This window comes from Conger conger, chromosome 10 (genome assembly GCF_963514075.1).
Source record: "Conger conger chromosome 10, fConCon1.1, whole genome shotgun sequence".
In the NCBI taxonomy this organism is placed as follows: domain Eukaryota; kingdom Metazoa; phylum Chordata; class Actinopteri; order Anguilliformes; family Congridae; genus Conger; species Conger conger.
The window spans coordinates 4,908,048-4,930,359 of NC_083769.1; the positions used below are offsets into that span (position 1 = coordinate 4,908,048).

The 22,312-nt window shown below is 43.4% G+C and overlaps 1 protein-coding gene across 2 annotated transcripts; it reads right to left on the minus strand.

Moving 5' to 3' along the window:
• Positions 1–869: 869 nt before the first annotated feature.
• On the minus strand, positions 870–21,414 carry LOC133138889 (tyrosine-protein phosphatase non-receptor type 7-like). Of its 2 annotated transcripts, none has more exons than XM_061258015.1 (10): positions 21,232–21,414; positions 11,062–11,250; positions 8,994–9,177; positions 7,347–7,431; positions 6,817–6,896; positions 5,542–5,679; positions 4,052–4,162; positions 3,351–3,508; positions 1,965–2,078; positions 870–1,191 (listed from the first exon to the last, which is right to left on the minus strand). In XM_061258015.1, the coding sequence occupies exons 2-10, from the start codon at positions 11,220–11,222 to the stop codon at positions 1,008–1,010; spliced, it is 1,215 nt and encodes a 404-aa protein (XP_061113999.1). In that variant the 5' UTR covers positions 11,223–11,250; positions 21,232–21,414; the 3' UTR covers positions 870–1,007. The 2 variants fall into 2 exon arrangements, with proteins under 2 accessions (XP_061113999.1, XP_061113998.1); XM_061258014.1 differs by lacking the exon at positions 21,232–21,414 and adding an exon at positions 11,636–11,766.
• Between the last annotated feature and the right edge of the window lie 898 nt (positions 21,415–22,312).

Genomic DNA, 22,312 nt, shown 5'->3' on the forward strand with positions numbered 1-22,312 from the left:
CCTCTTAATTGTGATAGGCTGCCTCATGTAGCCGGCCTATGACAGCCTTAGATGACAGCAAATAATATTTTATTTCATTCCCCCCGCCTTTATCGCCTTGCCTGCTCCACTGTACATCCAGAAATGCACCTTACATCCCAGCAAGACCATTCTGGTCTGCCAGCTCCGGTCCCCTTGTGGTCCCCTCATTAGAAGCACCAGGTGGTTGAGCTGCACGTTCATGCCTGTTCGCTGTTCTGATTCCTTAGTGGTGGAACGACCTGCCTACCACTGTCAGAACGGCAGAATCCCTCCCCATATTTTGACGGAGACTGAATAGACACCTTTTCAGACTGTACCTTAGTCCTCTCTTGATTATCCCCCCCCATACGCTCTTCTACAATGTAACACATTTGTAATTCATTCAAAAATATAAATGCACTTACTATGACTATTGTTTATGTTTATGATTGTGCTATTTGCTAGTGTTTCACTATTTCTGCATTTCATGCTCATGTACTTGTAAACTGCTTTGGATTAAAAGCATCTGCTAAATGGCAAAAATGTAAAATGTAAATACCAGCGATAACCCACTCACTCACTCACACACTCACACACACACTCACTCACTCACTCTCTCACTCACACTCACTGACTCACTCACTGACTCACTCACTGACTCGCTCACTCAGTCACTCGCTCACTCACTCACTCTGTCACTCACACTCACTCGGTCACTCAGTCACTCACTCACACACTCACTCAGTCAGTCACTCACTCACACACTCACTCAGTCACTCAGTCACTCAGTCACTCGCATTAATTCCAATCCATTCGATCCTGTCCATTCACTGTCATTCATTTACACCACTTTTATAGAAACAGCAGGGTACACTGACATACAAATATTTATTTTAGCCAAGCCTGTCTGCTGAGGCATTTAAAACAAAAAGATTGGAAGAAAACAAAGGTATTATGAAAGTACAGTTCTTAAAATGATACAATATGGAATACAGAAGCTGGTGGGATCAGGGATCCTGAAGCGGTGCTGGTGTTGCTGGGATGTGATGGTCCTCCTGGGCCCTTCTGTCTGTTTGGCTGGTGTTGCTCCGCCCCCTGTCTCCATGGTGACTCTGGCTCAGCTGACGGCTGTACAGCGCCAGGGTGAGGTACAGAAACTGATACTGCTCAGTGGTCTGGATCATCCCGCCCCTGAAACACAGTCTCATTACCATCACGCCCCTGGAACACAGTCTCATTACCATCTCACCCCTGAAACACAGTCTCATTACCATCACACCCCTGAAACACAGTCTCATTACCATCTCACCCCTGAAACACAATCTCATTACCATCTCACCCCTGAAACACAGTCTCATTACCATCACACCCCTGAAACACAGTCTCATTACCATCACACCCCTGAAACACAGTCTCATTACCATCACACCCCTGAAACACAGTCTCATTACCATCACACCCCTGAAACACAGTCTCATTACCATCACACCCCTGAAACACAGTCTCATTACCATCCCACCCCTCAAACACATTCTGATTACTATCACAGCCCTAAAACGGTCTCATTTACGATCCCACCCCTGAATACGGTCTCATTTTCCATCCCACCCCTAAAACACATGTTCTAACACAGATTAGCTGTAACATGCTCTATGTGTAGCACATGTTAGCTATAACATGTTTTATGTGCAACACAGGTTAGCTGTAATATGATCTATGTGTAACATGTTAACTGTAACATGATCTATGTGTAACACATGTTAGCTGTAATATTATCTATATGTAACACAAGTTACCTGTAACATGATTTATGTGTAGCACGTTAGCTGTAACATGTTTTATGTGTAGCGCATGTTAGCTGTAACATGATCTACGTGTAACACAGATTAGCTGTAACATGATCTATGTGTAACACAGACTAGCAGACCTGCTGTTTGCTCATATATGGATGACTGTAGTCATACCTGTCTAGCCGTAACTGACAGACAATTCCCAGCACATCCACCTCCCCGGTGTGCTGGAGCTGCTGGCAGCCAATGCTGCTGGCAATGAAACAACCGGTCCTCCCAATGCCTGCACTGAGGGGGAACACACACATCAGAGACATGACACACACACACACACACATATCACAGACATATTTTTCTCTCACACACGCATACACACACACACATCACAGACATCTTTCTCTCACACACACATACACACACACACATATCACAGACATCTTTCTCTCTCACACACACATACACACACACACATCACAGACATCTTTCTCTCTCACAAACACACACGCACATCACAGACATCTTTCTCTCTCTCACACACACACACACACACACACAGACACACAGGCACATCAGACATCTTCCTCTCCCTCTTTCACACATACACACACACACACGTCAGAGACATGACTCACACACACATCACAGGCATGGAACATAAATACACACACGTCACAGACATCTTTCTTACACACACACGTCACAGTGTGTGAGTGTGTGTGAGTGTGTGTGTGTGTGTGTGTGTGTGTGAGAGAGAGTGTGTGAGTGTGAGTGTGTGTGTGTGTGAGAGAGAGTGTGTGTGAGTGTGAGTGTGTGTGTGTGTGTGAGTGTGTGTGTGTGAGTGAGTGTGTGTGAGAGCGAGAGAGAGTGTGTGTGTGAGAGTGTGAGTGTGAGTGTGTGTGCCTACCTGCAGTGCACTATAGTGGAGCCGGGGTGTGTGTGTGTGTGTGTGTACCTGCAGTGCACTATAGTGGGGTGTGTGTGTGTGTGTGTGTGAGAGAGAGTGTGTGTGAGTGTGTGTGTGTGAGTGTGAGTGTGTGTGTGTGTGTGAGTGAGTGTGTGTGAGAGCGAGAGAGAGTGTGTGAGTGTGAGTGTGAGTGTGTGTGTCTGTGAGTGCGAGTGCGTGTGTCAGTGTGTGTGTGTCTGTGAGTGTGTGTGTGTACCTGCAGTGCACTACAGTGGGGCCGGGGTGTGTGTGTGTGTGTGTGTACCTGCAGTGCACTATAGTGGGGTGTGTGTGTGTGTGTGTGTGTGTGTGTGTGTGTGTGTGTGTGTGTGTGTGTGTGTGTGTGTGAGTGTGAGTGTGAGTGTGTGTGCCTACCTGCAGTGCACTATAGTGGAGCCGGGGTGTGTGTGTGTGTGTGTACCTGCAGTGCACTATAGTGGGGGGTGTGTGTGTGTGTGTGTGTGTGTGTGTGAGAGTGTGTGAGTGTGTGTGTGTGTGTGTGTACCTGCAGTGCACTATAGTGGGGCCGGGGTGTGTGTGTGTGTGTGTGTGTGTGTGTACCTGCAGTGCACTATAGTGGGGCCGGGGTGTGTGTGTGTGTGTGTGTGTGTGTGTACCTGCAGTGCACTATAGTGGGGCCGGGGTGTGTGAGAGCCTCTCTCTTGTGCTGCACGTCCCACAGCAGCCGCAGCAGTGGCTCGCCACAGTCTGGGGTCTGATGATCCAGCCAGGAGGAGTACCAGTAATGCCTCACCTGCCTGCTCTCACTGCCCAGCTGAGAGACACACACCTGCATCACACTCCTGACACAGCATTATCACACACCTGACATGACATTATCACACACCTGTATCACACTCCTGACACGACATTATCACACACCTGTATCACACACCTGCATCACACTCCTGACACGACATTATCACATACCTGACACGGCATTATCACACTCCTGACACGACATTATCACATACCTGACACAGGATTATCACACTCCTGACACGGCATTATCACACGCCTGTATCACACACCTGACACGGAATTATCACACACCTGACATGGCATTATCACACACCTGACACGGCATTATCACACACCTGTATCACGCACCTGACACGGCATTATCACACACCTGTATCACACACCTGACACGGCATTATCACACACCTGACACGGCATTATCACACACCTGACATGGCATTATCACACACCTGTATCACACACCTGTATCACACTCCTGACACAGCATTATCACACTCCTGTATCACACACCTGTATCACACTCCTGAGATGGCATTATTGGCGGGGCAGGTCTCACCTGAAGGCTGAGGGCTCGGATTGTGTATCCCTCACACTCTGTCACTGCAGTCACCCTCACATGGAATCTGCCAAACTGGCCTTCTTTCTCCGGCCAGTACAGCACACACTTCTGAAACACAGGACCAGCCCCTGCTCAACCACACCGTCCTGCCGGCCAACACGCACTCTGAGACTACGCTCAATCTAAGCACAAAATGGCTTTCACATTGGAGTGCTTCGCTTAAGTTATGCAAGCCTCAGGTCAACCCTTAAGTGTATTTCATTCCGTGAATTCCGTGAATGTCTGTTCCACTCAAAGGCGGTTGTAATCAAACTTGAGAATGGGTGGGTTTGGTGACAGAACCGCCTATTTAAAGGAGTAACATGGTGGTTGGTCACTTTCAAGATTTTTATATGCAATTTGCACAAGAGGGCATTGAAGAAACATGATGAAAGTATTAAGTATGTCCGTTCTTTAGTTTTGGAGAAGTAAGCGTTTTAAATGTATTGTCCTATTTTAAACCGCTTGAGAATGTTCTCCTCGTAGTGCGTGACACGCGGATAACCACTCCGCTTATGACCCAGAGTTTGCGCCGTTGGCCTCCAGGCATGATATTTGCAAATATTTGACAAACGTTTGGTTCACTTAAATTAGACTGCCTTTTAAGGACTATTTCTGGTTATATTAATTTCACCTTATGAAAGGTGACGTTAATGTTTGGCTTCATAAGGACGTTATAGTACAGGACTTTAATCTTAACTTGGCTAGCTAGCTAGCTAAAATTATCATCGATAAATCAGCGTCCTTACCTTAGCTATCAATAGTTGATATACTAAGCTAGCTAGCTAGTGAAAATTCAGTCTCCCAAGAGTGTGAATCATGGAGATGGCTATGGTAACAAACAATGTGTGGAAAGTGGGGGCACGGTCTGTCAATCATAGCTAATTGACAGTTCTCATTACCACGCCCAGACCATTTGGGTAAACTTCTATTATGGGTAATTTAGGCTAAGAAAAAATAGTTCCAAAATACATTTAAATGACTGAATAATAAAAAACAATATGCATATTTGTTTTCGTTATTGCCTAAAGACAACTGGCAAGTGTCACATTCAGCCACCATGTTAATTAACGCATTTAATGCAAGTTAACTGCTACACCACAGGAAGTGTTTGCAAATGTAATGAGTGAGTGTGTGTGTGTGTGTGTGTGTGTGCTCGAGTGCCTGTGTGTATGTAAATATATGAAAATAAAAACATGCTTTTTCTCTGCATCGATATTATTGTTCTATGTAGAAAAATATTTCTACATTGTGCAGGTATGCTCATTTATGCAGGTATGAACTAATACACAGAGGAAATCATTATTACTCGTTTAACAGAGAGAAAAGAATCAGCTGTATCTACCGCCGTTACCCCCGTAATCACGGCATTCGTGTACAGTAAGGACTTCAGAAACTCCTGGAAGCTGACAGACTGAGAAAGGGAAAGCACCACACTTCCATCGCACCTCCTTCTTCTCCTTCAGGTCTGTGATCATGACGATGACGCTGGACTCCTCCTGCCACACCATCTCCCAGAAGTCCCGCACGGTGTTGACCATCGGACCCTGGGTCGCGATGTAGCATTTTACCGCTCCCCCGTAACCCTGCGGGCAAAAGGGGAAGCAGGGATTCAATCAAAGGACACATTAGCTCCGACCGCTGTGCTGACAAACACTTAAAGGTCCCATATTGTGGGAAATTACATTATTCTTGCTATGTGAATTATAGAGGAGTGCTATAAAGACACAGTAAAAGAATGCATAGTCCCCAAATAAGTCCACATAATCGGTATGAAGAAAACAAGCTGTTTGGACTTCCGTGAATTTGTGACATCACAACGATACGCTCGTTTGGTTCAGAACGGCCCACCTGGTGTCCGGAGCAAATCAAAGCGCTCGGCACAGACAGCATTCAGTTAGTTGGAGATAACCAGCCAATCAGAACACAGGTTCACTGATATCAATGAGCCTTAAAGACACAGTCACTAAAACAGCCTGTTCTTGATCAAGCTCATGAGAGGCACTGGAGAATGGACATTTAAAACTGTTTTGGCACTTAAAACCACACAAACACCTTCTTATGGCTATCAGGACATAAAATAAAACACTGCGAAAGTGTACAATAATGGGACCTTTAAATATTCAAGCGTGGCATACTGGAGAGCGAGAACAAATAATATGTCAAATTTAGTAGTGCCACAAATCCACACAATCGTCATCCATGTTACACAACCGATAACTAAACAGGATGGCAGCAGTCACCATTTCCTCATGACACTTCAACCCATTGAGTTTTATTATCTGCCACATTACACGTGGGAGGAAGTGTATTTATTTAAATGTAGGCCTTTAGCAGATGCTTTTATCTAGAGTGACTTTCACAGCTCACAGTTTTACAGACAGTCTATTTATACCGTGGGATAATTACTGAAGCAATGCAGGTTAAGTATCCTGGGCATTGTACAACGCTGCTCTTAAATCCTGTTATGCCAGCTTGACCAGCTTGAAAATTCAGCTGGTCAAGCTGCGCATAAGCTGGTCTAGCTGGGTATGAGCTGGTCAACCTGCTAGTGCTGGTAGCTTGTCTGAGCTGGTCAACCAGCTAACAGCTGTTTCAAAATATAGCTTGAGCTGTTTTTTTCAACAGGAAACAGCGGTGTGAATGTAACCTGCAACAATGGAGTTACAAATAATTATTAAACATATAAATGTATTCGGTAAACAACAAAGCATCACTCGAACCCGGATGTAGTTTGCGTTGATGTAGCCATCTGCCTTCTCTTCAGCCCCTGGGGTCTGGAGGCACACCCGAGTCTCTGGGTCTGGTGGAGACACAAGAACAAGCAAAATGCCAATGTATTTAAAGGTACAATGGGTCATTTTGGACTCTGTGTGTCGTGTGTGTGTGTGTGTGTGTGTGGGAGAGAGAGAGTGTGAGTGTGTGTGTGTGTGTGTGTGTGAGAGACCCCCACCCACAGCTATACAATGTTTTCTACAGCAGTACAAATTGTATGTGATCTTCAGAACTGATGGAAATCCATACAGTCTGTCTCAAACATTGCTGTTTGAGACAGAACTCTTAAACTAGGTTCTTCTGTGGAATCACATGGTTCCTTTGGGAGCCATTTTGTCTTAGTGTTCAGTAGAGTGGAAACTAATAATTCACCACGACATGCTGATCACATCCAAGGTTTTGGCAAAGTATGTGATGTCCTTGTGTATTAAAATAACTATTAAAATAACTGTTTTGACCTGGTTTTGGTCGTACTCACTGGGAAGAATGGTCTTATAGCGGTCCTTTAAGGCGTGGCCTGGGATGTCCAACTCTGACGAATTGACAAAGTTTGGAGGTATTTTCTGTTATGGAGCAGAGAACAAAATATTTATGCAGCTATTTTAATGCAAAGCATGAACTGCAGATATTAACCTTTAGTGTGAATGGATGCATTGGAGACTGGGTCAAATACGTAATTGTTTTGGATTCGAGTACTTTCGATTTTACCTGCTGTAACTGAGCCAACCAAGAGGACCAGACGGCAGTGTTTGTACTTTTTGAGTATTTCATAGACATACACCAGACAAGCTCAGTGAAGCTAAGAAACATATTTAGATACAAAACAATTACACATTTGACCCAGGTCTGAATGGAGAGGGCCATTACAATTATACACTCACTGCGCACTTTATTAGGAACACCTGTACACCTACTTATTCATGAAATTATCTTATCAGCCAGTCATGTGGCATCAGTGTAATGCATAAAATCTTACAGATACAGGTCAGGAGCTTCACACATTAACCATCAGAAAGTGTTGGGAATGTTTTCTTGGCCCACTTTGGGATCGTTAATACAAATTAATCATCGCTTGAACGCCACAGTCTATTTGAGTATTGTTGCTGACCATGAGCATCCCTTCATTGCCACAATGTGCCCATCCTCTAATGGCTACTTCCAGCATGATAATGCACCATATGACAAATCAAAAGTTTCATGAACATGAACAATGAGTTCAGTGTTCTTCAGCGGCCTTCCAGTCACCAGATCTGAATCCAATAGCACACCTTTGGGATGTGGGAGAATGGGAGATTCAAATCTGCAGAAATTGCATGATGCAATCAGGTCAGCATGGAACAGAATCTCAAAGGAATGTTTTCAATATCTTGTGGAATCCATTGCATGAAGAATTGAGAGCAAAGGGAGGCCATACCCAGTTTTAGTATAGTGTTCCTAATAAAGTGCTTAATGAGTGTGTATATATATATATAAATCTCAAATGTGTTCTTTTATACAAACACACACACACACACAAAAACAACACATATGTGTGTTGTTTGTGTGTGTGTGTGTGTGTGTGTGTGTGTGTGTGTGTGTTTGTATAAAAGAACACATTTGAGATTTCCAAATATTCATTTTCCAAAAGATTTAATTTTACAGAGACATTTTTGCATTTAATTTAAAAAGTAAAATATTACTGTAAGCAATTTACTACTTTTTACATAAAAACAAGGAGCCAACCAAAGTCTGCAGAAAAACTGTGGCAAGTTCTCCAACATGCTTGGAACAACCTCCCTGCTGATTGTCTTAGCCAGTTCTATATCTCAGAGAAGTGATGCAGTTTTAACGCCGAAGGGTGTTCACAAAAAATATTGATTTGATTCAGTTTTTAACTGTTCTGCCAAATTACTAAAATGTAATGTAAAATGTATAGTACGTTTATTTAGGACCTTTCATTGAATCATTTTTGAAATAATCTTATTTGTACAGAATGTTATACAGGTGCCTAAGACTTTTGCTCAGTACTATATATATATATATATATATATATATATATATATATACACACACACATACACACACACACAAAATTATAATAATAATACAATAATAGCTTTCTTCCTAATGTATGTGGCTTGGGTACCTGGTACTCGTTGTCCAGGGCTTTGGCAAGGCCTGAGGCTTCCTGCAGTTGGCAGGCAGTCAGGGGGCGTGTGCTGGTCCGGAGGAGGTGCAGAATGGTTTCTTTTGGGGTTGAGATTGAGCACAGGGGTTCCACTGTGCCCAGACTACTAACGTCCAACACCAAGGACACATTGGAGCCCCGCCTACAGACACAAGGGAGTCTGAGGGTGAGACACTGACACACAGAGACACTCACATGAAGAGACACTGATACACAGAGCAGAAGTCTGAGGGTGAGACATTGACACACATAGACACTGACACATAAAGGCACTGACACACAGAAATACTGACACACACAGCAGAAGTCAGGCTGAGACACAGAGACACTGACACACAGAAACACTGACACACAGCAGAAGTCTTGACGGTGAGACACTGACACAAAGAGACACACAGAGCAGAAGTCTGAAGGTGAGACTCTGACACAGAGGCACTGACACACAGAGCAGAAGTCTGAAGGTGAGACACTGACACAGAGGCACTGACACACAGAGACACTGACACACAGAGCAGAAGTCTGACGATGAGACACTGACACAAAGAGACACACAGAGCAGAAGTCTGAAGGTGAGACTCTGACACAGAGGCACTGACACACAGAGACACTAACACACAGAGCAGAAGTCTGAAGGTGAGACACTGACACAGAGGCACTGACACACAGAGCAGAAGTCTGAAGGTGAGACACAGAGACACACACAGAGCAGAAGTCTGAAGGTGAGACACTGACACAGAGGCACTGACACACAGAGCAGAAGTCTGAAGGTGAGACACAGAGACACACACAGAGCAGAAGTCTGACGATGAGACACTGACACAAAGAGACACACAGAGCAGAAGTCTGAAGGTGAGACTCTGACACAGAGGCACTGACACACAGAGCAGAAGTCTGAAGGTGAGACACAGAGACACACACAGAGCAGAAGTCTGAAGGTGAGACACTGACACAGAGGCACTGACACACAGAGACACTGACACACAGAGCAGAAGTCTGAAGGTGAGACACTGACACAGAGGTACTGACACGCAGAGCAGAAGTCTGAAGGTTGAGACACTGAGACACAGAGACACTGACACACAGAGCAGAAGTCTGAAGGTGAGACACAGAGACACACACAGAGCAGAAGTCTGAAGGTGAGACACTGACACAGAGGCACTGACACACAGAGCAGAAGTCTGAAGGTGAGACACAGAGACACACACAGAGCAGAAGTCTGACGATGAGACACTGACACAAAGAGACACACAGAGCAGAAGTCTGAAGGTGAGACTCTGACACAGAGGCACTGACACACAGAGCAGAAGTCTGAAGGTGAGACACAGAGACACACACAGAGCAGAAGTCTGAAGGTGAGACACTGACACAGAGGCACTGACACACAGAGACACTGACACACAGAGCAGAAGTCTGAAGGTGAGACACTGACACAGAGGTACTGACACGCAGAGCAGAAGTCTGAAGGTTGAGACACTGAGACACAGAGACACTGACACACAGAGCAGAAGTCTGAAGGTGAGACACTGACACAGAGGCACTGACACACAGAGCAGAAGTCTGAAGGTGAGACACAGAGACACACACAGAGCAGAAGTCTGACGATGAGACACTGACACAAAGAGACACACAGAGCAGAAGTCTGAAGGTGAGACTCTGACACAGAGGCACTGACACACAGAGCAGAAGTCTGAAGGTGAGACACAGAGACACACACAGAGCAGAAGTCTGAAGGTGAGACACTGACACAGAGGCACTGACACACAGAGACACTGACACACAGAGCAGAAGTCTGAAGGTGAGACACTGACACAGAGGTACTGACACGCAGAGCAGAAGTCTGAAGGTTGAGACACTGAGACACAGAGACACTGACACACAGAGACACTAACACACAGAGCAGAAGTCTGAAGGTGAGACACTGACACAGAGGCACTGACACACAGAGACACTGACACACAGAGCAGAACTCTGAAGCTGAGACACAGAGACACAGAGACAGAGAAGAGGGCACCACTGATGGTCTTACCTCTCCTGGAGACGGATTGGTTTGCGGGGGGCTGTAATAGATGGAGGGGTCCCACAATGGTCCCTGTGAGTAGGGTCGGGGAGGGGCTCTGTGGAGGGGTCCATATCAGTTTGATTACGGAGTGAAAGGACAGGCTCTTTGGAGGAATGCAACACCACCATACTGTGTGGGCCCCAAACTAGGGAGGGTCTGGGACAGAGAGGGGGGGGGGGGGGGGGGGGGAGAGAGAGAAAAGAGAAATCAAATCAATGCTTTGCTCAGACTCATTTTGTGCTAAATATCCACTGCAAACATAAAACCTGGGCAGCTACATCTCTCAACCACAAATCCTGTTTTAATGCAAATTGGTACATCTCCCAGTCAGGTGATTTAATCATTTTATTTAAGTATCATTCCATGTTGTGCAGTAGGCTATTCTTACTGATTCCAACAGTGAATGATTTGTAGGTTTAATGAAATTCTGCCCTGTGAGGAAACTAATTGCAACCGACAGTAATTGCTTTCTTTGTCATCAAAATAGACTTTTAAGGCCATCTAGCATTCCCACTAACATCCACTTATTCATTTTACATACATGAAACGCATGCGAATGAGTACTGTTCACACCACCAGAATAGAGAAATTTACTCTTTTTAATGCTTGAATATAACAATTTACATCAACTTCACGTTAATACACATCAAGGGGTGTATAAATGTACAAAGCAGCGCTCCTCAACTACGCGTACTGCGGGCGTTACCCCACGTGATTTAACGAATTATTTTACCTGCGCGGTTCAGATAATAAGCTAATTAGTGAGATCAGGTGGTGTAGCGCACGGTTGAAGCAAATGCCTGTAGACACTGAGGCCCACAGGACGTGGAGTTGAGGAGCCCTAAAGTAAAAAATGTCATGCTACAGAATTGATAGTAATTCTAGACCATTTCCTTTATGATTGGCAGAGACAGCGCTACACAGTCCAACGCTGATCTTTCCTCTTCCACTTCCACTATAGCCTGCGCAAGAGATCCATACCTGTTATCCGGACACAAGATATCTGAGATATTATCCCAAAATGGATTAAACTGGTCCTTTGTGCGATTTAGATTCGGAGCAGGGTGGGAGGAAATGTGTCTCTCCCAGGAGAAGGAGAGTGAAAGTACGCAGGAATGGACATGTAGCAGGTTTTTTTTTTCTTTGAGGGGGTAATTTTTGACCCACAGCTTCGACACGGCAGTGAAGAAACTGTTCCTCGGGCGTCCTTCGGCGCACATGTCTAAACGTGAGCGAAGCAGATGCTTGCGGAGAAATTTCCCTGAGGGCAAAAGTTAGGCTGCCCATTACATTATTTCGCTCCTTTCAGATAGGAGCCTCAATTGTGAGTTTTAATTCCCGGTTTGATAGGCTATAGCTGTCGCTTACTTCCGCTGATAGAATAGTTTACACGGTACAAAATGAAACAGCACGGCCAGGATTGGACACCAAACAGTTGTGTGCATCACTACACCAAAAACGAGCGTTTTACCCCCAAGATATTTAGTCGTGGACAGACGTTAAACGGCCTATTGTCAAGTATATTTGGATAACACAATACACTGCACCACTGTGACGGCCTCTGATTAAACGTTGTTCACTTTGACTAATAGTAAATTCACTGAAGTTAAGGTTTTTTTTTCTTTTTTCATATCCATCCACCAGAGGGCACAATCGATTCACTTACTCATATCGAGTGTCGTGTACGTGTAGTTTTACAAACTACCAGTTACTTCACATTGAAAGTAGTTGAACTAGAAGCCAAGCTGCCTTAGAGTAATGCTGCGAAAGTCCAGCGAAAGAGTCGTCGTGTGAAACTACAATTACTCAAAAAAACTGCTTTATTAAAGTAACAAGAACATTATTAGCATGTTCAGCAGACATGACACGCATGTGAGCTCTGTGTTCCTTTTGCACTTGGGGAGAGTATCTGCAGTGTGTGGCAATAGGCAGTTCACTGGAACTATAGTGGAGGCTAGTGCTACTCACTAACCAGGACTGGAGGGGAAAGAGAGAGAGGAGGTGGTATTTTGTCAAAAGGGATTGGAAAAAATAGGGAGAAGTGGTTCCTGGAGTTAACTGCATGTAAAAAATTACAGAACAAAGTAATTACCTACTGGAACCACTACAAACAATTGTGTGAAATTGGATTGAATGTAGTTGAGTCAGAGACGGATGTATCTGCTGTGTTTATTGTGTTCACAGGGGGCTGCTGGGCGGCTCACTGGGGAAAAGCACTGCTTATGGCACGCCAGGCAGCGCCATGGTGGCGGGTTCAATCTGGCCCGCGCCATACGGCCATAGGAGCAGTGTTTCAGGGGGGAACCACAACTTATTATTTGCTCTCCCTGACCTGGCAGCCGGGAAAAAAATAATAATAATAATAATTATAATTCACAAAACCCTACAGTGTCTAATATATTTTTCTGATGTGTAGCACATATTCTGTGTCCCTTATTCTTCATTAATTCTCATTCCAATCCTTTATTTTTCACCTCTTTTTCTTTTCTCCTTTTCTAGGAAAAGATGAAAGAAAAAGTAAAGACGGATGAATTGAGAGCCACGTTCAAAGCCACGTCACTTAAAGACGTGGATCCACAGGTCAATCATTTATACGTAAGGCTTTCCAAAAAAATACTTCCACAAAGTATGCACTGATGTTTTCTTGCTCAAAGGGAAGATTGGGAGTTCCTAACTTCTACTTCTAGCTCCTAGACCAGGGGTCGGCAACCCTGGTCCTGGAGAGCCGCAGGGTGTGCTGGCTTTCGTCTCCACCTTAAAATAAGCAACTGATTCAGACCCAAGAAACCAGGTGAGGTGAGTTAACTGTGCAATCAACGGCTTTCATTGATCAGTATGGCATCAGTATATCTCCTCCACAGTCTCTGGCATCAGTATATCTCCTCCACAGTCTCTGGCATATCAGTATATCTCCTCCACAGTCTCTGGCATATCAGTATATCTCCTCCACAGTCTATGGCATCCGTATATCTCCTCCACAGTCTATGGCATCAGTATATCTCCTCCACAGTCTCTGGCATCAGTATATCTCCTCCACAGTCTGTGGCATCAGTATATCTCCTCCACAGTCTCTGGCATCAGTATATCTCCTCCACAGTCTATGGCATCAGTATATCTCCTTCACAGTCTATGGCATCAGTATATCTCCTCCACAGTCTCTGGCATCAGTCTATCTCCTCCACAGTCTGTGGCATCAGTATATCTCCTCCACAGTCTATGGCATATCAGTATATCTCCTCCACAGTCTATGGCATCCGTATATCTCCTCCACAGTCTATGGCATCAGTATATCTCCTCCACAGTCTGTGGCATCAGTATATCTCCTCCACAGTCTATGCTCCACCTCTAATTTTTGGCCGCCATTTAGAATTTGTAAAAAGGCCATAAGACAACTTCTCTAAGTCTGAATGATTGCAGATTTGGTATGTGTTGTAAATGAATGATTGCAGATTTGGTATGTGTTGTAAATGAATGATTGCAGATTTGATATGTGTTGTAAATGAATGATTGCAGATTTGGTATGTGTTGTAAATGAATGATTGCAGATTTGGTATGTGTTGTAAATGAATGTTTGCAGATTTGGTATGTGTTGTAAATGAATGATTGCAGATTTGGTATGTGTTGTAAATGAATGATTGCAGATTTGGTGTGTGTTGTAATGAATGATAGCAGATTTGTGTTGTAAATGAATGTGTCTGAACAGTACATGGGGGACTGAAGCAATCGGGCAATGAATGAAATCATTTTAATTTAATCTTTTAGTTTCTTCTGTTAGTTGAAGTATGAAAGGCAGAAAAATATTTTAAAGGCCTGTTTTATTTTTGGTATTTTTCATTATTGATATTGAACTGGTATTAAAAGTTGAATATAATTGAAAAGTAATACTTTGTCTTTTTGCTTATTTATTTACTGACATACTTATCTGAGTAACATTCTGTGAGTCAGCAGGATAAGTCGTTTATTTCACTGCAGTGATTCAATGCATGTTGTCCTAGGATGTTGCATTTGTGTGTGGAAAAAGTACATTGTTTATTTAGCTGATGCTTTAATCTAAAGCGGTGCATAATAGGTGTACATGAAGTGCCTACCAAAAGTGGACTTACAGAACAGGTTGGATAAGGTACAATTCACAAAGTATCAGTTGTCTACAGCCATGAGTATCAAGTCTAGTTCTCATGGTAAATATATGCCAAGTCAGTAAGTAGGGCATGTCAAACTACAAGCGTGGCAAGATACAATACATAGGGTAAACAACTACGGCACCAAAATTGATATGTATTTGTAAGATAGTGCTAGAAGGAAATACACAGTGCAGCTAGAGAGGGCTTGAAGATTGATGCATATGTGATAATAGATTAGAGCACTCCAGCAGCAGAGTAGAATAACAACTAGTGAAGGTATGGTTTGAAGAGATGTGTCTTCAGACTGTGGCGGAAAGTGGGCAGTGACTGAGCAGTTCTTGGAGGAGTGGGGAGGTCGTTCCCCCTCTGGGGAGCTGGCGCTCAGAAGCTCTGTGGTCGAGACGAGTGAAAACCGTTCACGCAGGTGGCAGGATGTGCAAGTCAGCCTGTGGCGGCGGAGCGGAGTGCTGATCTGGTGTGTAAGATGTAATTATGTCCCGTAGACAGCGAGGGGCTGCCTTGTTGGCTACGGCGTCGGCCAGGGACCCTGGCAGCAACAAGCAGCCAATGGAGTGACCTCAGCAGGGCTGCGATGGGAGGTTGGGAGGTTGAACACAAATAGGGCAGCTGTATTCCAGATGAGCACTTAAGCACTTGGCCAACAATGTAATATTAAGGCATTCAAAGGGTCCCAAACCCCAAGCTGTCATGTAACGTGGTCTAAAAGTTGAACAATCAACCCAGTCACTCTGTTTGAAGCACCGTAGGATAACAAGTTAATTGTTGCAATACCATTATGTTGAAGAATTTTCCATCAATAAGGTACATTGTTATATTTCTGGCGGCACGGATGGTGCAGTGGGTAGCACTGCCGCCTCACAGCAAGGAGGTCCTGGGTTCGAATCCCCGTCGGCCGGGGCCTCTCTGTGTGGAGTTTGCATGTTCTCCCCGTGTCTGCGTGGGTTTCCTCCGGATACTCCGGTTTCCTCCCACAGTCCAAAGACATGCAGGTTAGGCCAATTGGAGAGTCTAAATTGCCCGTAGGCATGAGTGTGTGAGTGAATGGTGCGTGTGCCCTGCGATGGACTGGCGACCTGTCCAGGGTGTATTCCTGCCTTTCGCCCAATGTATGCTGGGATGGGCTCCAGCCCCCCTCCGACCCTGATCAGGATAAGCGGGTTCAGATAATGGATGGATGGATGGATGTTATATTTCTTTCACCGTTTTGGTTGTTTTTGGCTTTGCATTACAACCACACAGCTACTATATTGTCAAACACCTCTGTTTTTATTTCATTAACATTTATTAAGCCAGGTTTGTGCAAATATCTTGCACAATATCTGGCAAGTAAAGAGCCCTGGTCGGTTCAAGTCCTGGGACTGTCTTGCCTGGCATGTTGCGATCCCCTTCTGACCAGTGCCCTGTTTCACAAAGCAGGATTACCGAGTTAGCTGGATAACTGCACCTGGTAAAACATGGAGCCAGATCTGGGACATGGACTAAAATAAAAATAGTCTGTAATCCCGCTTTGTGGAACAGGGCCCTGGTTCCCTGCTTGTGCCACTGACCCTGAGCAGCTAATACAGAATGCATCTGCATTCTTCCAAAGCACAGCCCTGTCACCTTCCTCCTTTTCTCTGGCCGTCTGTTACAGACCTGCTGGTCTGCAGGGCAGTGAATGAGCCTGCTCCACCTTATCTCAAATCTTCATTCCCTATACCCTGGCTATGTATCCCCATTCCACAACCTCAAGATCCACCCCATGCAAAAATTTGTACAGGGAGCAGACCTGGGTCAAATACCAAGTCAACCAAGAGGGCCAGAAGGCGGGGTTTGTACTTTTTGAGAGTATTTAATGGGTGCAAATACACAAGCCAAGCTCAGTGAAGCGAAGAAAAGTATTTTAATCCAAAATAATCACGTATTTGACCCAAATCTGACAGGGAGATTTTAAAATTAGTGAAGGGATATTGAAATCGGAACTGGGCAATGATATTTTTTAGCTCATTTTTCACTGTTGGTTGATTTCCCCCTCTGCATCATGAAAGGTGCCACTCCAGGGGCTGTTTGGAAAGTATTGGCCAGCACAGTTAGCTGTGCTCTCAGGACATGACTCTCTGAAGTAGTTACAAATTCATCTGATGTGCAGAGGGTCATTTATAGAGCATCACCAAGTAATTCTATGGTGCTTTCATAGGCACTTTATAAGAGCACATTATAACAGTATGGCTCACACTGGAGCCAATAGGAGCACAGGTTCGCAGTATGGCTCACACTGGAGCCAATAGGAGCACAGGATAATAGTGTTGCTCACACAGGGCCCAATAAGAGCACAGTATAACAGCATGACTCACACTGGAGCCAATAGGAGCACAGGATAATAGTATGACTCACACAGGACCCAATAAGAGCACAGTATAACAGCATGACTCACACTGGACCCAATAGGAGCAGAAGATAGTATTATGGTTCACACTGCTGTTATTAAACACTGTCTTTTGTGAAATGATGCAGAAAGGCATGGCACATATGAAGAAATACAGATTAGAATTGGCAGACAGAAATTTTACCATTTCCAAAATGTGAACACTCCCCTAACTTATACACATCTCACCAGAACCAACCCCTGTTGTATACACATATAACTCTAATTAACCCCTGGTTTATACACACCTAACCATAGCTAACCCCTGATTTATACACATTTGACCCTAACCAACCCGTGATTTAAACACATCTCACCCTAACCAACCCCTAGTTTTGTGCTAAAAGAACAAAAGTGGTTGAAAAGGCACATATCACACTGGCACAGAACAGCACATGGTTTCCCCTGGCAAAAGAGTGGCAGAAAGTATATATGAAATGAAAAATCTCATAAATACAGAGTCAGAGTAACTTGTTTATCAGCTAAAGTTTTGCATTTTTAACTCAAGCAACAAACAAAGCCAGTTTAGGAAAATGCTAGCTGGTATATGTTAGCTGAAAGGATCAATGATCTAAGGGGGTTATTTCTCTGTATGGTTGGCATGGTTACAGGTATGAGGCTAACAGCCCAAGCTGGGAAATATACACACTACACCATAGCTTTTTATTCTGTATTGCTTTAATATTTCATTTAGAAGTACGCCCTGAGAAACAATTCACCGCCTTAATAAAGATTCTATAGCTTTGGGGCATAATTTCAACAGAGATCTTCCCTTACAGAAATGAAATATCCTGCAATACACTGATTAGGCTCAAGATCAGAAAAGCTATTCATAAAATATAAGACAGTAATATAAGGTGAAATATTTGGTCATATAAAAATATGATATTATTGATCACCATTTGAAGTCACTCTGGCTAAAAGTGTTTGCCAAATGCATAAACTGTGAAATGATTTTGCAACGTTTCACAATATATGGGCAAGTATATTGCCACTTTCAGATACTGAAAAATAGTTTTTAATAATACATGACTATGAAATGTATTTGTCACTGTATTTCTCAAAAAGCCCACATAAATGGTAGGCTCAGTGGTGCTTTAACAGCTGTCCTCCAGCATATTGGAATATTAAGTCCAATATTAATAATAAGTAATAATTGTTTTCTGCTACAAATGCCTTTCTTAAGATCTATTCAGCAGAGGTTTGTAAAACTGTTACGAATTTGCCACAACTTTCAGGAAATAAGACAGGTGCACCTCAATGCCACAGACACTGAGAGAGCACAAGCAAGACTAACATGTACAGGACTTGAAAAGTAACTTCTGCATGTCTACAGTACTCACCGAGCTAGAAACCTATTTATTTATTTATTAACTATTTTGTCATGTACTAATATTTACATTTGTTTTCTGCACTAGAAATTATTATTTTCAAAAATGGCAGAATGATGTACTGCAATTATACAGACAAATTTGGATGAACAAATATTGACCGATTTTTGTGTTAATACTTAACTAGAGTTGAAGTATTAATACGCACCTGCACAAAATACTCTCTGAATAAAAAAAAACTCTCCCAAGCTAATTTGTTTTCATATTTCACAAATATGCATTTTATATTTTTCATTTTACTATAAAAATGACTTGAAAAGGCAGAGCTACAGAATAATTTGCATAATCTGAAGAACTAATCTAAACTGCTTTTCACAATTATAACATAAATTGTGTAATAAAACTTAATGTGTGTGTTTTCCATGGTGACATGTCATAGGGTGACCGGATGACACCAGCTTTCTCTTCCTACTTCCTGTTAATTCCATTTCCCTCTTCCTGCGCCGAAGCTTTATATAATCTTCTACAGAGCTCCTTGTGGAAACATTGCTTTGGTTTGTTGATTTTATTGAACAAATGGGAACAATCTTGCCCCTTATTAGCAAATCAATGTAAAAGGTAGAATACAGAATAAAATGCGATCAAGTTATCTGTTTTTGTCTGTTTAAGACAAGACGCATGCTGAATTACAATCAGGATATTTGACCTATTTCTGTAAGCTCAACCTCGCTCATTTCATGACCAAAGGGCAAATTGGACCCTCTTTTCCACATGCACAATTGCAAGTATGAATATCATGATGTGTTTTTGTTGCTATTGGAAACAATGCGTTTTCACAAAAGACATAGACATCACATACCTTCATGGATTACCAATATAAAAATGGCTAAAATTGGTAGTGCGACTTCAGAATCATAAGGGAACACGATTGTTTCCTGTCTGCCATTTAATTATTATATACTCTATCCCATATATCCTAAAAATAATATTTTAGTATACTTTTAACCTAGCTAGTATCTTAATTAACATTTCTAGAATGTCATATTGAACAGAATACTTCTACTACTACTACTACTACTACTACTACTACTACTACTACTACTATGACTACTACTACTACTACTAATAATAATAATAATAATAATAATAATAATAATAATAATAATAATAATTATATGAATGGTACTAATAAAAGTAATTATTATTATAATAACAATAACGGGCAATATCCTCACTAATGAAAAAATGGATAACATGGTATCCAGGTGTTTGCCATGATAATTACTCAGAGAGCTCTCCTAGAAGGCTGTTAGGGCTGGATGTGGAGGGGTTTAGACAGGGCACACCAGGTGCTAAATATATGTGTTGTGAGTAATACTCGCCAACAAACACATAACGGGAATCTTGTCAGTTGTGCAACTAATTATTCCACTTAAAAATGTTATAATGAATGCTGGGCAAATAAACACAATAAATCATGACTGCTGACACATTAGATCTGAAAATTACATAAATTAGCCTTTTCCAGGTTAAAGCAGTTTGCTCATTTTGGGCTATTAGTGTGCAACATTTCTGCCTTTGATACATTCAACCCACAAGATCTTCATATTAAATACAACTGAGGAAATTATCATTCATTCACAAAGAAAGAAAATTTTGGAAACTTGAAGCACAGGATTCTAGCATTATTTTAATTTCATAATTCATAATTTCATAATAAAGACTTTTTTGAGGAATGACAATGAAACCTGATGTCTTGGGATTTTGTATAGTGCAAGTTTCTCCACTTGCATTGCAAAATCTTCTGGTTTCAGAGTCAGTGCTGACATTTTCTGCTTTCTGTTGAACAGAGTTAACCCATCACCAAATCTTCTGTCCTTATTTTATAGGAGGTCTATACTACACCATCCTGCTAAGAATGGAGAGATGGTGGAAAAGTAGAGAAGACAGCAGACCAGAGCAGTGGAATGAAGTTCACTCTCACTCTTAATCAGCGACTACTTTCGTAAATGTATACTGAATCAAGAACCCTCTGCTAGTTCACTATCACAAACTTATTCTGCTGCGCATACATTAGGTCTAATTGTGATAGCCACTTTTTCAGCTGCGCACACAAACAGCAGCTGAAACAGCCCCCTTGAGCAGACTTCAGTCTGAACACACAGAATCGTGCGTTCTAGCAAAGCGCCTTTGAAAACCGTCTATGGTCTCGTGTGTGGGCATCCTGGAAATATGCACCTGTCTGCAACCGGCAGCTCACCTGGAGTCGGGCGGCTCAGAGCTGTCCCATGGTCCCGCTGGTCCGCACGGAGGGATGTTCAGTTCACAGGAGCCTGGGGTACTTTCACACACACACACACACACACACACGGAGATGCGTGTGAGACAGGCGCTGTGTTGCTGAGTTGTAGGGGAAGCTGAAGAGCGCTTTTCTGTTACCTCTCAGCTGCTTCCTCTCTCCCCTCCCACCCACTCATTCTCTCTCCCTCTCTCTCTCTCCCTCTCTCTCTCTGTCTTTCACTCTCTGTGTCTCTCTGTCTCTCTCTCTCTCTCTGTCTCAATCTATCTCTCTGTCTCTATCTCTGTGTCTCTCTGTCTCTCTCTCTCTCTCTCTGTCTCACTCTATCTCTGTGTCTCTATCTCTGTGTCTCTGTGTCTCTCTCTTTCTCTGTCTCACTCTATCTCTCTGTCTCTATCTCTGTCTCTCTCTCTCTGTCTCACTCTATCTCTGTGTCTCTATCTCTGTGTCTCTCTGTGTCTCTCTGTCTCTCTGTCTCTTTCTCAGTGTCTCACTCTCTCTCTGTTTCTCTCACACATACACAGATTTTTCACTGCTGCTACCTTGCAAAGACCATACCCCCAGCGGCACACACATTTGCTTTTAACCTCCTAAAAAAGGACAGAAGGAGGAGGACGAGGAGCGTTCGGCGCGTATGTTAGGGGGTTCTCTCGTTCACCGTGGGGTAGTGTTAATTATTTCCAGTTACACAAAGCACCAGTCTCTCCAGCCAATTAGACCAGAGGAAACAAACAAGCAGCGTCAAAGCAATTTCAGTCTGAATGAAGGCATTAAACGCGCTATGCTCGTAGGAGTGAAACGGTGAGTGCAGGTTTCAGCGGCTGGCTAAACAGCACTGTTCTCGTCTGATACCCCCGGTCCGAGCTGCCATTGTCCACCTGACCGCACGCCACACCTCTGCCAAAAACGGCACACAGGGAAAAAAATACAATAAAAAAACAGGTGCTCCCTGTACTATCTCACCTGTAAAACTTCATATCTGAGGGAGAGAGAGAGGGAGGGAGGGAGAGAGAGAGAGGGAGGGAGAGAGAGGAAGGGAGGG

What these genes read in the sequence shown, in the direction of transcription:
- LOC133138889 (XM_061258014.1), bottom strand. An exon ending in CCAATCCGTCTCCAGGAGAG is followed by an intron (nt 9,178 to 11,061) that starts GTAAGACCATCA and finishes TTGTGTCTGTAG; the next exon opens with GCGGGGCTCCAATGTGTCCT. An exon ending in CCCACTATAGTGCACTGCAG is followed by an intron (nt 2,079 to 3,350) that starts GTACACACACAC and finishes GTTCCCCCTCAG; the next exon opens with TGCAGGCATTGGGAGGACCG.